This window comes from Ctenopharyngodon idella, chromosome 4, assembly GCF_019924925.1.
Source record: "Ctenopharyngodon idella isolate HZGC_01 chromosome 4, HZGC01, whole genome shotgun sequence".
NCBI classification, from domain to species: domain Eukaryota; kingdom Metazoa; phylum Chordata; class Actinopteri; order Cypriniformes; family Xenocyprididae; genus Ctenopharyngodon; species Ctenopharyngodon idella.
Genome location: NC_067223.1, coordinates 27,175,994 through 27,191,108, shown reverse-complemented (window position 1 = coordinate 27,191,108; position 15,115 = coordinate 27,175,994). Strand labels below are relative to the sequence as shown.

At 37.0% G+C, this 15,115-nt stretch overlaps 1 protein-coding gene across 28 annotated transcripts in view; it reads left to right on the top strand.

Moving 5' to 3' along the window:
• The window catches only part of LOC127511113 (gastrula zinc finger protein XlCGF7.1-like), a 112,868-nt gene extending 97,753 nt beyond the window's left edge, over positions 1-15,115 (top strand). For 6 of the 28 annotated variants that reach the window (XM_051891652.1, XM_051891653.1, XM_051891651.1 and 3 more), the window contains one exon: positions 459-2,463. In XM_051891652.1, the coding sequence (XP_051747612.1) occupies positions 459-1,570 (1,112 nt within the window). In that variant the 3' untranslated portion in view covers positions 1,571-2,463. Of the gene's footprint in view, positions 1-458; positions 2,464-3,196; positions 3,322-4,616; positions 4,769-5,206; positions 8,513-9,021; positions 9,178-12,457; positions 12,547-13,661 lie in introns of those variants that run through there. The other 22 variants (XM_051891665.1, XM_051891660.1, XM_051891661.1 and 19 more) reach the window with 10 other exon arrangements.

The window sequence follows — 15,115 nt, the reverse complement described above, 5'->3', positions numbered from 1 at the left end:
CTCCAGCACTGTATTTCTGATGGTGAACAGAAGAAGTTCCTCATCCCAGTCATTCTCATGGTCTACACAATAGGCTCAAAGCATTGTTTTGAGTGTTCGTTGAAATCATTCTACAACCCCTTGTGACTGGGGATGATATGCACTTGGTAATTGGTGTTTAACTTTTAATTCTTTTATGTCCACCTGAGCTTCCCAAAAATGACTTCAAATCAGCTGGACCACCTGAGGGTGGAGTTCGCAAACCACTGGAGTCACATGGATTAATTTAATGATGTCTTGGTAGTTGCATAGCTGTCATTGAAGGGACGAAAAGCTTTCACTTGTGTTGCAAAGATGAATGAAAGTCTTATGGGTTAGGAACGACATCAGGGAGAGTAATTAATAACAGAATTTTCATTGTTTGGTGAACTGACCCTTTAAACTTGTGTTAACCTAAATTTTGTTTCTTTTCACCCTAGGCCTGATGGTGCTGAAAGAGGAGAGTCAAGAACTGAATGAAATTGAAGAGAAAAATCAGTATGAGAATCATCATAATTTAGTGACTGAGGAAAAATCTACTAGTTACTCACAGACTCATAAAACAGAAACTAGAAACCTCCAGATGAGAGTTCACATTGGAGAGAAGCCTCACACCTGCAAACAGTGTGGAAAGAGATTCTCACTAAAAGGAAATTTAAGTGTTCACATGAGAGTTCACACTGGAGAGAAGACGTTCATATGCTCTCAGTGTGGAAAGAGGTTTAGACAGAAAAGAGACCTTAATATCCACATGAGAATTCACAGTGGAGAGAAGCCGTTCATATGCACTCAGTGTGGAAAGAGTTTTAAACAGAAAAAAGACCTTAATGCCCACATGAGACATCACATTGGAGAGAAGCCTTACACCTGCAAACTGTGTGAGAAGAACTTTACAGTAAAAGGAAATCTGAAGACTCACATGAGAGTTCACACAGGAGAGAAGCCATTCATATGCCCTCAGTGTGGAAAAAGATTTACACAGAAAAAAAACCTTAATGGCCACTTGAGAATTCACACTGGAGAGAAACCTTTCTCCTGCCAACAGTGTGGGAAGAGTTTCACACTAAAAGGAAATTTAAAAATTCACATGAGAGTTCACACTGGAGAGAAGCCGTTCATATGCTCTCACTGTGGAAACAGTTTTAAACTGAAAAGATACCTTAAAGTCCACATGACAATTCACACTGGAGAGAAGCAGTTTGTTTGTGATCAGTGTGAAAAGAGCTTCAGAAATAAAGCACAATTTAATCTTCACATGAGGATTCACTCGGGAGAGAACTGTTTTATATGTCATCACTGTGGAAAGAGTTTCACACACAAAGCAAGCTTTGAGAAACACACGAGAATTCATACCGGAGAGAAGCCTTTCACCTGCCCTCAGTGTGGAAAGAGCTTCATAAGTAAAGGAAACCTTAAGATTCACGTGAGAGTTCACACTGGAGAGAAGCCTTACAAGTGTCTTGTGTGTGAAAAGAGTTTCACATATCACACAAACCTGAAAAGGCATTTGCAAACTCATTCTGAAAAGAAACCGCTGTTTTCCTCCATATGACGATGTGCTAAAGGAGCAATTTCAGCAATAATCTGCCCATTCACTCTGGAGAAAGACATATCAATTGTGATTAATGCAATAAAAACATCACACTTGCACATAAATATGAAAAATCATGTAAATGTGAGACCCTGTTTGTGTTCTTTGTTAAAGAGTTACTGCCTCATAAGTTGTAATCCGTGTCTTCCATGGACAAACAAGCACACAGATGGGTCCAGGATGTAACCATAGTGGCAGAGGTGGAGGTTGTGGGGCATCTCAATGGGGAGTAATGATGCGGGCCGTTGCTGCTGGTTGTTAGTAGGGATGGAGAAATGAAGCCTCTTGAATCTTTGAAGCATTTCTCTTACTGTTTCAGGGAAAAGGTTCGAAGCATTAGGATTGTCAAAACAGGACAAAATTCTTAAATCTAAAGTAAAAATTATTGTCTTGTTTTTAGAGAAAAAGTCAAAATTAAGTGAGTTTTTCCTTAAAACAAGGAAAATAATCTGCCAATGGGGTAAGTAAACTAATATTTTGATTCAGTTTGAAATAAGATTATTTTGCTTGTCAAGTTTTTTTTTTTTTTTTTTTCTCTCTTTAGTCGCTCTAAAAGGAACCTCCTTTTGGAGTGGGAGGTGTGACATCCCTGAGTCTACTCCTTATTCTATTGGGGCAGAATGTGGGAGACTGGTTCCAACATGCTAATTGACAATTAGTTAGAATGTGAAAAGTGTTATGTATTGTTTCTCAGGAGTGGCTCATTTTTGTGTTTTACCTTACACATGTAGCTTTAATATTTTGTTATAGTTAGTTTTGTTTGTTATCCCTTTGTTTCCATTATATCCCTAGACTTCTATTTAATACTATTCATTGTATAATTTGTTTAATTTAATAAATATTTGAATTGACTTGATTTCATTGTCTTATTATTTTATGTTACGGCTTGGAACGATTGGGTCGTAACGCTATATTTCTTATTATAAACAAAATAGCTCATATAAAAGAGCATTACAGCTGAAATCAGTAAGATGAAAGAAGACAGATTTGTTATTTTTCACTAGGCATCTGTTATTGGCTATTATGATTGATTATGTTTGTAAATCAATTTCCAGTAAACAAGTTCCTGCTTATGAATCTGAGAGCTTAAGAGATGTTTAGTCACATTTCAGCACAAATTACATACCGCCAATTTTATTAACGATAATGAAACTTGAACCAGATTTCATTACCATTTAGATGAAATTATCCCACCATCAGTGTAATCCTTTACAGTCACAGCCATTTTAATATAATGCACTTTAACAAAACAAAGATGACATTTAATTGTATTTATTGCCCTGATATTCTGTGGAGAAACTGAAATGGAATAAGACAGATATATTCAACATGATAAGGATTCAGTTTTAGTTAATAAATTAAATAGTCTATCTCTCTACAACTAGAAACTTAATTTTTAACTACAAATTCTTAATGAGTTTGAAATATTCAAAAGTTCTTTCCAATCCTTTGTAATATGAAGATCAAGATACTTGACTTTATATTATAATTGTCATCTCTTCACACTTTTATATTTTGTGAAAAAATCTCAGTGGTATTGATAGCTTTGGGAATCTGCAATTCATCCTTTGAATCAATTCTATGTCATCATTTGAATGTATTTTCTGTGTGTGAATTTCTATTATTTTTTTAGAGTGCACATGGGACTTTTATTTTGGTGTGGCGACATGATGTCATAAGGTTGCGCCATGCTCCTGCATCTGTGAAGAAAGGTTTGTGTTTTTAATCATTTAAAGTGTTTAAATCAGTGCAGCCCGTTCAAACAGTAGAACTGTGAAATTAATTCATTATTTTTTAATGTAACATTATAATGTATCTAATAAAAATAATGAACAGTTTTTTATGAGTAAAGTGCATAAATAACACTGATGATGAACAGTTTTTGTGAGTAAACGTGTAACAGAAAAGGTGCGTCTTATTTCGCTCTCTATATTCTGAATCAGTTCATCATAAACGCGCTGTTTGGTCACTGATGAGTACTGATAGAGAAACTGAGCTTTTTGAATCCAGGGCTGCCAACTCTCACACAATTGACACTGTTCTCATTCTCTACACCTACTTTTACTGTTCTACAGGAAAGCCATTAAATGTCCATGTTAGTTAGCTAGAAAAATTAACTATAGAGAGGATTATTTTGCTTAACATATGCACTATTTCACATATTTATTTTATTTTTACTTTTATATCATTAAAAATATTATAACATTATTATAAAAATGGCATTATATTAATATGAGTTGTTAAAGGTATAGTTCACCCAAAAAAAAAAAAAAAAAAAAAAAAAAAAAATACCACTGAACACAAAAGAAGAAATTGTGAAGAATGTCAGTAACCAAACAGTTGATGTAGTATTTTTTCCCCCATACTTTGGAAGTCAATGGCATCAACTGTTTGGTTACAAAATATCTTCCTTTGTGTTCAGCGGAAGAAAGAAACTCACAGGTTTGGAACAACTTGAGTGTGAGTAAATGATGACAGAATTTTAATTTCTGGGTGACCTATCCCTTTAATTTTACCCTTTAATAATAATACCAGCTGACAGGCTCCCTGAATGTTTACAGCATTAGTGTAAAGCAGTAGTGCACCTGATATTTATCCAAGTGAATCGATATTGAATCAAGATCAGAAATGAAATCATGAATATTTTGTCAAACACTTATAAAAACAGTACCAGTTATGTTGTCACTAAACTAAAATGAAATTCTGTTTAGTTACCAAATGTTTTGACAATCACAATACACTTAATGGTTTTTGTGTGTTTTTTTTTTTACCTATAATTCTCACTCCAAGTTGGTAGCCCTGGTTATAATCAGTGTTCTTTTATTAATTTATAGTGCTAGTTTTGAGCGTTTTTATTCTAATCAGATCATTTAAGTCCATTAACTCTCACTCTGACTCTCTTACCAGTGTACTGAACTACTGAACTAGATCTGATTGAGACACATTCAGAGATTTAGTTTTGATGTATTTTTCTTTCTGTTAATTATTCTCATCTTAATCATGACAGAGTGTCCAAACACACAGAGAAACTCCTGGAGAAGCGACTGAGATCCACGTGACACACTATTATAAAGATGGAGTTTATTAAAGAGGAGAGTGAAGACGTGAAGATTGAAGAAACATTCAGAGTCAAACATGAAGATACTGAGGAACCATCAGGTTGGTTTCATTCTCAAAATCTTTCTCCAGTCATTCTGCCTCATGATATCTTTATTGAATTTATTACAAGCAGCTCTTGACAAAATTATTGACGTTACCAATTAAATTAGAAAAAAATAATAAAGAAATAGCCAAAACAAAACAATTATTTTGTGAAACATTAAGCCCAATATCCACTTCTGAAACTTCTGTAATTTATTTTTTTGGTAATAAAAATTGACCTAAGCAAACAATACCCTTTAAATGTCTTACACATAATAATACATAATTACTTAATGACTTAATCAATAAATAATCAATGACTTATATAATAACAATGAACCAATACTACTTGGTTCAAATGTAGCAAATTAGCTCAAAAGAGAAATATGTATAATTAATTATAACTTGTTATATAATTATATATATATATATAATTTTTTGTTTTCTTCACCCTAGACCTGATGGAGCTGAAACAGGAGAGTCAAGAACTGAATGAAAACAGAATGAGAAAGAAAAATCAGTATGAGAAATGCCATGATTTCATGACTAGGGAGAAATCTATTAGTTACTCATCGACTCATAAAACAGAAAGTTCTCCAGTTCACACTGGAGAGAGCCCATTCACCTGCCAACAGTGTGGAAAGAGTTTCACTCGAAAAGGAAGCCTTAAAGTCCACATGACAATCCACAGTGGAGAGAAGCCGTTCATATGCCCTCAGTGTGGAAAGAGATTTAGACAGAAAAAAAACCTTAATGGCCACTTGAGAGTTCACACTGAAGAGAAGCCTTTGACCTGTCAACAGTGTGGGAAGAGCTTCACTCGAAAAGAAAGCCTTAAAGTCCACATGAGAGTTCACACTGGAGAGAAGCCGTTTATATGCACTCAGTGTGGAAAGAGATTTACACAGAAAAATACCCTTACAGTCCACTTGAGAGTTCACTCTGGAGAGAAGCCTTACACCTGCAAACTGTGTAGGAAGAGCTACACACGAAAAGAAAGTTTTAAGACTCACATGACAATTCACACTGGAGAGAAGCCGTTAGTTTGTGAGCAGTGTGGAAAGAGTTATAGATATAAAGAAAGCTTTAATGATCATATGAGGATTCATTTAGGAGATAGCTGTTTCACAAACAGGAATCAACTTAGTAATCATGCAGAAATTCACATTGTAGAGAAGCATTACATACGTCATCACTCTGGAAATAGTTTCAAACACAGAGCAAACTTTGAGAATCACAAGAGAATTCCCACTGGAGAGAAGCCTCAAATATGTCATCAGTGTGGAAAGAGTTTCAGACACAAAGCACACCTTGACAATCACATGAGAATCCACACTGGAGAGAAGCCTTTCACCTGCCCTCAGTGTGGGAAGAGCTTCACGGTTAAAGGAAACCTTAAGATTCACATAAGAGTTCACACTGGAGAGAAGCCTTTCACCTGCCCTCAGTGTGGAAAGAGCTGCAGGACGAAAGGAAACCTTACGATTCACATGAGAGTTCACACTGGAGAGAAGCCTTACAAGTGTCTTGTGTGTGAGAAGAGTTTCACATATTACACAGACCTGAAACGGCATTTGCACACTCATTCTGAAAAGAAATAGCCACTTTCCTCAGTGTGACGAGAGGTTTAGAAAAAGGAACAATTTCAACAATCTGTGCATTCACTCTAGAGAAAGACAATTCTGTTCTGTTAATAATCTTGTTAGTTCCCTGTGTATTTATACTGTGTTTTCCCTCATTTCCTGTCTGTTCTCGTTGGTGTTTTATGATGTATGTTGGATTTAGCCCTCTGATCTCTGAGTTTATCATTAAAGACATTTATCCTGTTTCTTCTTCATTATCTTGAGTTTATATACATGCAAACCGTGACAGGAGAACAGACCAAACAGTGAATTTTTTGTGCCATTTTTTTCCCTTTTGTTTATTTTTTGTTTTTTTTTCCTTAGGAACCTACCAGCCTTCCAAATTCTTCCAAATTCTGTCATCTGCCGTCCCCAGGGTGGTGCCTGTGAAGCCTCCACCATGGCTCCTCCTGCCTTCAACTCCACCCTGGGGCCTTGTCATGGCTGGTCCCTGGACCAACATCAGGCTACTCCTGGTCCAGGCTCCCCCCTTGGCTCTTCCCGTCCTCCACTCCCCCTTGTAGTGTTTGGCAATATGCTCAATTTTCATATCGTCCAATCGTCAGCCTGTTTGATCGGTGATACACGATATTATCGTGCATGGGGGGGTGGGGGAGTCTTTACTTGTTTATTTAATTATTTATTATACGTATTATGATCACGTAAATTGAGAATCTTTATCATTTTATCATCTATACTTCTGCATGAGATGAGAACACATTTCAAGAAAGAGTCAGAGTTTGCTACCGCACGAAAAGCTCATATAGTCATACAGCCTATCACATAGGACTTTAAAGTTAAGAATGACTCTCTCTTCTTCACTCCAATTGTCATGTTTTCCATCGCAGTTTTACATTTTTCCTATCATAAGAAGAAACGACTGTTTATACATTGCACAGTGTTTCCGTGACTGCCCAAAGCTTGTGAATATAAGGCACGCGATTGGTTGTCGGTTGCTAAGCGTCTAGTTGTAACATTCTAACACTGCATTGTTTCACACTGTACAACATTGGCACCTCAAAAGCGAAGTTAACACCGCAAAAGCAGTGCTAAACCTACTCCAGAGCAGGGTTTCATAACCCCGGGTAAAAAGCGGTGCTAACCCCGCATCTGAATTACAAGTGTGAAACGCTCCTTTACCCGGGTTAAAAGCGGTGTTTAGCACAGCGGTAACCCGGGGTTAAGCGCGGTTTGAAAAGCCTTAAAAAGAAATGGAATGCTTCCAAACTAACCCTGTTACTACTCAGTATGAGAACTTGCAGTCACAAGTGACATTTAATCCTAGAAGGAGTAGTAGAGTGTGTAGATCGCCAGTGTGGTTGAAGGAGTATGAGTTACAGTAAATTTAAAAGGTGAAACAATTGTACCTGCATAGAAAAAAATGCATCTTGTGCTGGTTATGCTATGTTATGTGCACGGTTTTAATGGCCTAAATACTTGAAACAGTGCATTATAAGTAATGCAGTGTCATAAGTCTGTTGTAAGGTTAGTGACAGTAACAGTACACAGTAATGTTTAATAATTTTTTGTTACTTAAAAAAAAAAATCAGAACAGCAAGAAATGAAGATATGAAGAAATCTTTCAAGTAAGAGGTGGAAATGTGATGTTCCGTAGTTTAACCACAAAGTGGCAAAAAAAAAAAAAGTGGCGTGTAATGCTTGAGTAATCTCGAATGGAAGAGAGTGCTCCAAGTGAGTGTGTGTAGCTTGTGTTGAAAGGAATTACTCGATCTGTGCTCAGTACTGCAACACACAACAGTTTGGAACAGTTGTTGAATAAACAATTGAACTGATCAATTATGTCTTCCTACCTGTTTGACTAACAGTTTTATTTATGACTTAGATGGCATTGACTTGGAATGAAGTCGGTTCAATATAAAAATGAAATTTAAAAAATAGCTTAGATGTAGTAAACTACTTTTAGCTTCTACATTTCCCAGCTTCAGTGTAGTGAATCTTTATTTAATGAATCTCAGTGGTATTGAAAGCTTTGGGGAATCTGTTATTTATCCTTTGAATCAATCCTTATCATTTGAATGTGAATTTCTATTTTGTGTGAACAGGACTTTTATTTTGGTGTGGCAACATGATGTCATAAGGCTGCGCCGCACTCCTGCATCTGTGATTCTGCTGAAGAAAGGTTTGTGTTTTTAATTTAAAGTGTTTAATACAACCCGTTCAGACAATTATTATGGAGAACTGTGAAATGAATTAATTATTTTTGAGTGTAACACTGTAATGTTTCCAATAACAGTAATGAACAGTTTTTATGAGTAAAGTGCATGAATAACAGTTTTTTGTTCAAATCAGTTTTTGTGAGTAAAATGTGTAACAGAAAAGGTGCATCTCATTTTGCTCCCTATATTCTGAATCAGTTCATCATAATCACTGTTTGGTCACTGACAAACCTTTTCAAAACCAATTCAGATACAACTGAATCAAATGATTCAGAGTTTGTAATCGCTCGAATCACTGAATCACACTGACGACTCCTGCAGTTCACCAGTGTAAATACAACAAGAACAACTTTGTGTGTGTCTAATCTGGTCATTTAAGTTCATTAACTCTCACTCTGGCTGACTGACCTTACAGTGTGCTGACTAGTTTTTATGTTTTTTCTTTCTGTTATTTATTCTCATCTTAATCAAGACAGAGTGTCCAAACACACAGAGAAACTCCTGGAGAAGCGACTGAGATCCACGTGACACACTATTATAAAGATGGAGTTTATTAAAGAGGAGAGTGAAGACGTGAAGATTGAAGAAACATTCAGAGTCAAACATGAAGATACTGAGGAACAAACAGGTTGGTTTCATTCTCAGAGTCTTTCTTCAGTCATTCTGCATCATGATCTCATTATCTCTATTATTTGTCTTGTGACAAAATTAATGTCACCCATTAAATGATAAACAAAGAAATAGCCAAAACAAAACTATTTTGTGTAACATCAAACCCAATATCTACTTCTGAATAAAAAACAATGAATATTATTCATTTATATTACTTAATTATGCAACAGTATCTAACAAATACATTTATTTAGTAAAACGCAAACCATGAAATGTGAGTGATTTTTTTTTTTTTTTTTTTGGTCATCCTCAAAATCACTTTCTCACATCGGGGTCTTTTAAGCATTACTTTCTTGCCAGGCATACTGATTAAAACACCTTTACTTCTCGAAATAATAATAAAAGGAAATAAGACTGAAAAACACTTACTTCTTTTGAGAAAGTAATGTTGTTTTTAATATTTGTCAAATTTTCATGTGAAGCACACGGAAGCTGACAATATTAAATATTCAAAATTCTTCACAAAAATTCTGTAAAACTGAACATGATTGAGAGGATACTATTGATCTAATATTGTATATATGAATGTCAGATTTGAGATCTGTCTGTAATTAACCAGTTCTCCTGGGTCAGAATGTGGGTCAGAATGTGTGCCTGGTCTGATAATTCACGTTTTCTTTTACATCACGTGGATGGCCGGGTGTGTGTGCATTGCTTACCTGGGGAACACATGGCACCAGGATGCCACCTACCTAAGCATTGTTGCAGACCATGTACACCCTTTCATGGAAATGATATTCCCTGGTGACTGTGGCCTCTTTCAGCAGGATAATGCGTCCTGCCACAAAGCAAAAATGGTTCAGGAATGGTTAGAGGAGCATGACAATGAGTTTGAGGTGTTGACTTGGCCTCCAGATTCCCCAGATCCCAATCCAATCGAGCATCTGTGGGATGTGCTGAACAAACAAGTCCGATCCATGGAGGCTCCACCTCACAACTTACAGGACTTAAAGGATCTGCTGCTAAGATCGTGGTGCCAAATACCACAGCACACCTTCAGGGGTCTAGAGTCCATGCGTTGAATGGGGAGCTGAAAAATGTAAATAATCTTGTCCAGTTAGATTAAAAATTTCTCCAAATATCAAAGATACCACTTTCTTTTAACACAATATTAATAAGGATGCACCGAAATTAAAATTCTGGGCCGAAACCGAAAATAGTAGACCATGTCATCTGAAATTTCTCCCTCAGTTTCTCCAGCTGCTTCACTACAGCAACAAGTAATCCCCTCTCAGCCATGTCTCGCATCGCTTCTGTCGCAGAGTAGTAGATGCTTACACCGTCTTTGTAGAAGACAGGCATTTTGGCAGGAAAGGGAGTTTGGAAGTGTATCCCTTTTCTTTTAACATCTTCTTTACCTCTGCATATTCTCTTTGCTCCTGACGCTTAGTAATGATCAAAGTTTATTTGCTTGCCCTTCCAAACAAATCTTTTGTTTTGCCACACAGTTTTATTGATTCCTTCTTTTGTTCTGTAGTTTAGAAATCTCACAATAATAGACCACGGTGCTGATCCAGGAGGTGGTAGAGGATTAAGAGGTCTGTGGGCTCTCTCAGTCTGCAGATTCATGTCCGTAGGGAGTTGTACATTTTCTGTTAACAACTGTTCAATGAAGGCCATCACTGATGGGTGTTTTTTCTCAGATCCTTCAGGTACAGAGTAGATTTTTATGTTATTGTGCCTATCATGCCCTTCCTGATCGATTTAGCCTTGCTTCAAGTTGGCTGTGAAGTTTTGTCATCTGGGTCATTACTTCCTCTGTAACCTGTATTCGGTCCTGCATTGTTGTTATCTGTTCCTCTGTTTCTTCAAGTCTTTGATTAGCCCTGTTGATGTCCTCTTTGAGCTCTTGGAATTGTTTCTTGTTGTCTTGACGGAACTCTTTTAGTTCTCTGAATATCATCTTCAAGTCCACTTCTGTGCCCCCTTCTTCTACTGTGATTAGCTAGCATTTTGGCGTCACTAGCCTCAGAGGCACTTTCAGTGTTCTGCACAGTTTTCTTGCCTTTAGCTTTATTTTGTCTGTCTTTTGTCATGGCCAAGACTTTTTCTAGTCAAATTAAAATACAGTAATACTAATCATTTAGACACTTTTCATCACTTTGTCGGGAGCAACACATTCTCATGCTGCCGATCTGCTATCGCCCAAAACATAAGTCCCAAATCAAAATAACTTTTTGTGTAATCATGATTGGGAGATGTAAAACATCACAAAAGGCAGTGAACACCAGGAATGTGTTGTGTGTTTTTGCACTCCCGCCTGCACCAGTAACAGCTTGTAGAGATAGTGAAGAATTTACACAAACGTTAAGGCTAAAACATGAGTACCCAATTCTGTTCATGGAGATCTACCTTCCTGCAGAGTTCAGTGCCAATCCTGTGTTACGTCCAGAGACGCAGTCTTTATTGATTTATCAGAAAAGCTGTTTTCTTTCATGTGTTTTTGTGTTTTTTTTGTTTCTTTCTCTGTTTCCTCTTTGGCTCCTCCTACTCAATCTGCCTGGCAGGTAGCTGACTGCCCCCTGCTGTACCTGCTTACCAGTTAAGAGTGAGCCAGTATAAAAGCAGAGCAGCAGCTACCAGAGTTTGAGAAAACGTTCCCCCAGAGCTTTCTCCAGAGCACTGTCTTTGTCCTGCCTAGCCTGTTGCTGCAGTTTACAATTTTTGGTTGTTGAGCTGTTTAATATTCTACTCTGGTATTGTAGTTTTGCTTTTTTTATTTGTTTGTTGTGAGTTTCTCCAACACTTACTTTTGCAGTTTAAGTGTGGAGTTTCATACTACCCCTCACCTTTATTAGTTTTGTTTACCTTTTTTGGTTTATAGCTGCTGCTGTTAACATCAAGTTTAGCAGTTACTTTAATATTTGCTTATTTGTGTTTGTTTGTTTTTGTTTTATTTGGAAGCTGTAGGGAGGTGGGCGCCATTTTTGTTGAATCCTGTTTTGGGGCCAGGAAGGGAGTTCAATTTTGTTCTTTTCTTTTCTTTTCTTTGTTAGTTTAGTTAGAGGTTTAAACTACTCAGATTGTTTTTTTGTTTATTATTTTGGTCTTGCTCTCTCCTGAAACTATTGCTTCCCTTTTCTTTTCTCTTTATTTTATTACAATACCTTTTGTATTTGTTCCACGAGCTGTGAAATAAAAATCTTTATTGTAAGTTGTTGCTTGTGGTGCTGTGGCAGGACTCAAATCAACACTGTTTAAAATACTTGTTTTGTTGCGTCCGCTTATACCCCTAGACTTATGCGGTAACACCTGCTCCAACACACCTGCCTGTAATTATCAAGTGCTCCTGAACCAGTGCATCTCAGAACATCTCAGAGATCATGTGGGTATCAAGGGTGTAGCCCTTAAATGCTTCTCCTCATATTTGCAGGACAGGACATGCTCAGTTAGGATTGGGACCTGTGCCTCATCATCTACAGTATTAATATTTCTTGGGGGATTCCACAAGGGTCGATTCTTGGTCCAACTCTTTTTTTTTTTCCCCATTGTATTTGTTGCTTCTGTGGTTAATTTTTAAGAAATACGGAGTTGGCTATCATGTTTATGCTGTTAACCTGCAATTGTATCTTTCCATACAGTATGATGACTATTCATCTGTCTTTCATTTGACAAGTGTTTGACTAAAGTTAAAGGGTGTTTGGCAAATAACTTTTTTCAATTCAATGAGGATTAAACCGAACTCATCCTCTTTAGAAAGAGTCAGTGTGACGAAAGAAAATGGTTGATAGTTGTGGTTCACTGTCCAGTAACATGCACTCTCATGTGAGGAATTTGGGAATAATTTTTGACTCAGAACATCATTTTGACCATCAAATAAACATGGTTGTGAAAGCAGCTTTATTCAGTAAGGATGCCTGTGTAAACTAAGATTTATTGTTTATGCCAAAGATAAGAAAATTGTAATGCATGCCTATTATATTGCCCCCAATATTGGACTATTAAGTAATGCCTAGGCATAAATGAGTCCTTGATTGACCACCTCCAAAATGCTGCAGGAATGCTGTTAACTAACACCAAGAAAGGTAGCATATTACACCTGTCTTTTTATCTTCTCACTGGCTTCTGGTGAAATACAGGATCCAGTATAAGGTGTTATTATTTGTTTTTAAAGAATTGCATGATCACACTCATTTGTATTAAAAAGATGTCATATCCATATTAATCACAACAACTTCTGCTTTCCACTGACCAGATGTGTCTAATTCAGTGGTTGTAAACCATGTTTCTGGGCTTTGATAACAGCCAGCTTGAAAGTATTTGGGATGTGTCCTAAAGAAATCTGAGAATTACAATATCGATGAGGTTCTGATAGTTAGTTGTTTAGTGGGTATAGGATCAAGCATACATGTTGGATTTGATGTTTTACATGTCTAAGTGTTTTCATGTTTTTGTGCAATTAAACTGGTGTTAATTTGTTTTTGTTTGTTTTCACTCTAGACCTGATGTTGCTGAAAGAGGAGAGTCAAGAACTGAATGAAATGGAGGGGAAAAATCAGTATGAGAAATGTCACGATTTCATGACTGGAGAAAAATCGTTTAGTTACTCACTGATTCATAAAACAGAAACTAGAAACCTCCAGATGAGAGTTCACACTGAAGAGAAGCCTTACACCTGCCAACAGTGTGGAAAGAGTTTCAGTCGAAAAGAAAGACTTAAAGTCCACTTGAAAATCCACAGCAGAAAGAAGCCATTCATATGCCCTCAGTGTGGGAATAGATTTACAGAGAAAAAAAACCTTAATGTCCACTTGAGAGTTCACACTGGAGAGAAGCCTCACGCCTGCAAACTGTGTGGGAAGAGTTTCTCAATAAAGGGATATCTTAAGATTCACATGAGAATTCACACTAGAGAGAAGCCATTCATATGCTCTCAGTGTGGAAAGAGTTTTAAACAGAAAAAAGAACTTAATGTCCATTTGAGAGTTCACACTGGAGAGAAGCCTTACACCTGCAAACTGTGTGGGAAGAGCTTCACACGAAAAGAGACTTTTAAGACACACATGACAATTCACACAGGAGAGAAGCCGTTTGATTGTGATCAATGTGAAAAGAGTTTCAGATATAAAGAAAGCCTTAATCATCACACGAGGATTCACTCAGGAGAGAAATGCTTTATATGTCATCAGTGTGGAATGAGTTTCACAGACAGGAATCAACTTAAGAGTCATGTAAAAATTCACATTGTAGAGAAGCCTTGCATGTGTCATCACTGTGGAAAGAGTTTCACAAGCACGGCAAACCTTGAGAATCACACGAGAATTCACACTGGAGAGAAGCCTTTCACCTGCCCTCAGTGTGGAAGAGCTTCACGGTTAAAGGAAACCTTAAGATTCACATGAGAGTTCACACTGGAGAGAAGCCTTACAAGTGTCCTCAGTGTGGATTTAGTTTCGCATATCACACAGAACTGAAAAGGCATTTTCAAACTCATTGTGGAATGAGTTTCACAGACAGGAATCAACTTAAGATTCATGTAAAACTAAACACTGAAGAGAAGCCCTGCATGTGTCATCACTGTGGAAAGAGTTTCACAAGCACAGCAAACCTTGAGAATCACATGAGAGTTCACACTGGAGAGAAGCCTTTCACCTGCCCTCAGTGTGGAAAGAGCTGCAGGACGAAAGGAAACCTTAAGATTCACATGAGAGTTCACACTGGAGAGAAGCCTTACAAGTGTCTTCAGTGTGACATGAGTTTCACATATCACACAGAACTGAAAAGGCATTTTCAAACTCATTATGAAAAGCAACTGTCGTTCTCCTCAGTGTGATGAGAGGTTTAGAAAAAAGAGAAACTTCAACTATCTTCTGTGCATCCACTCTAAAGAAAGACAATTCAATTGTGATCAATCTAATAAAAACATCACACTTATAAATACATATGAAAAGTCA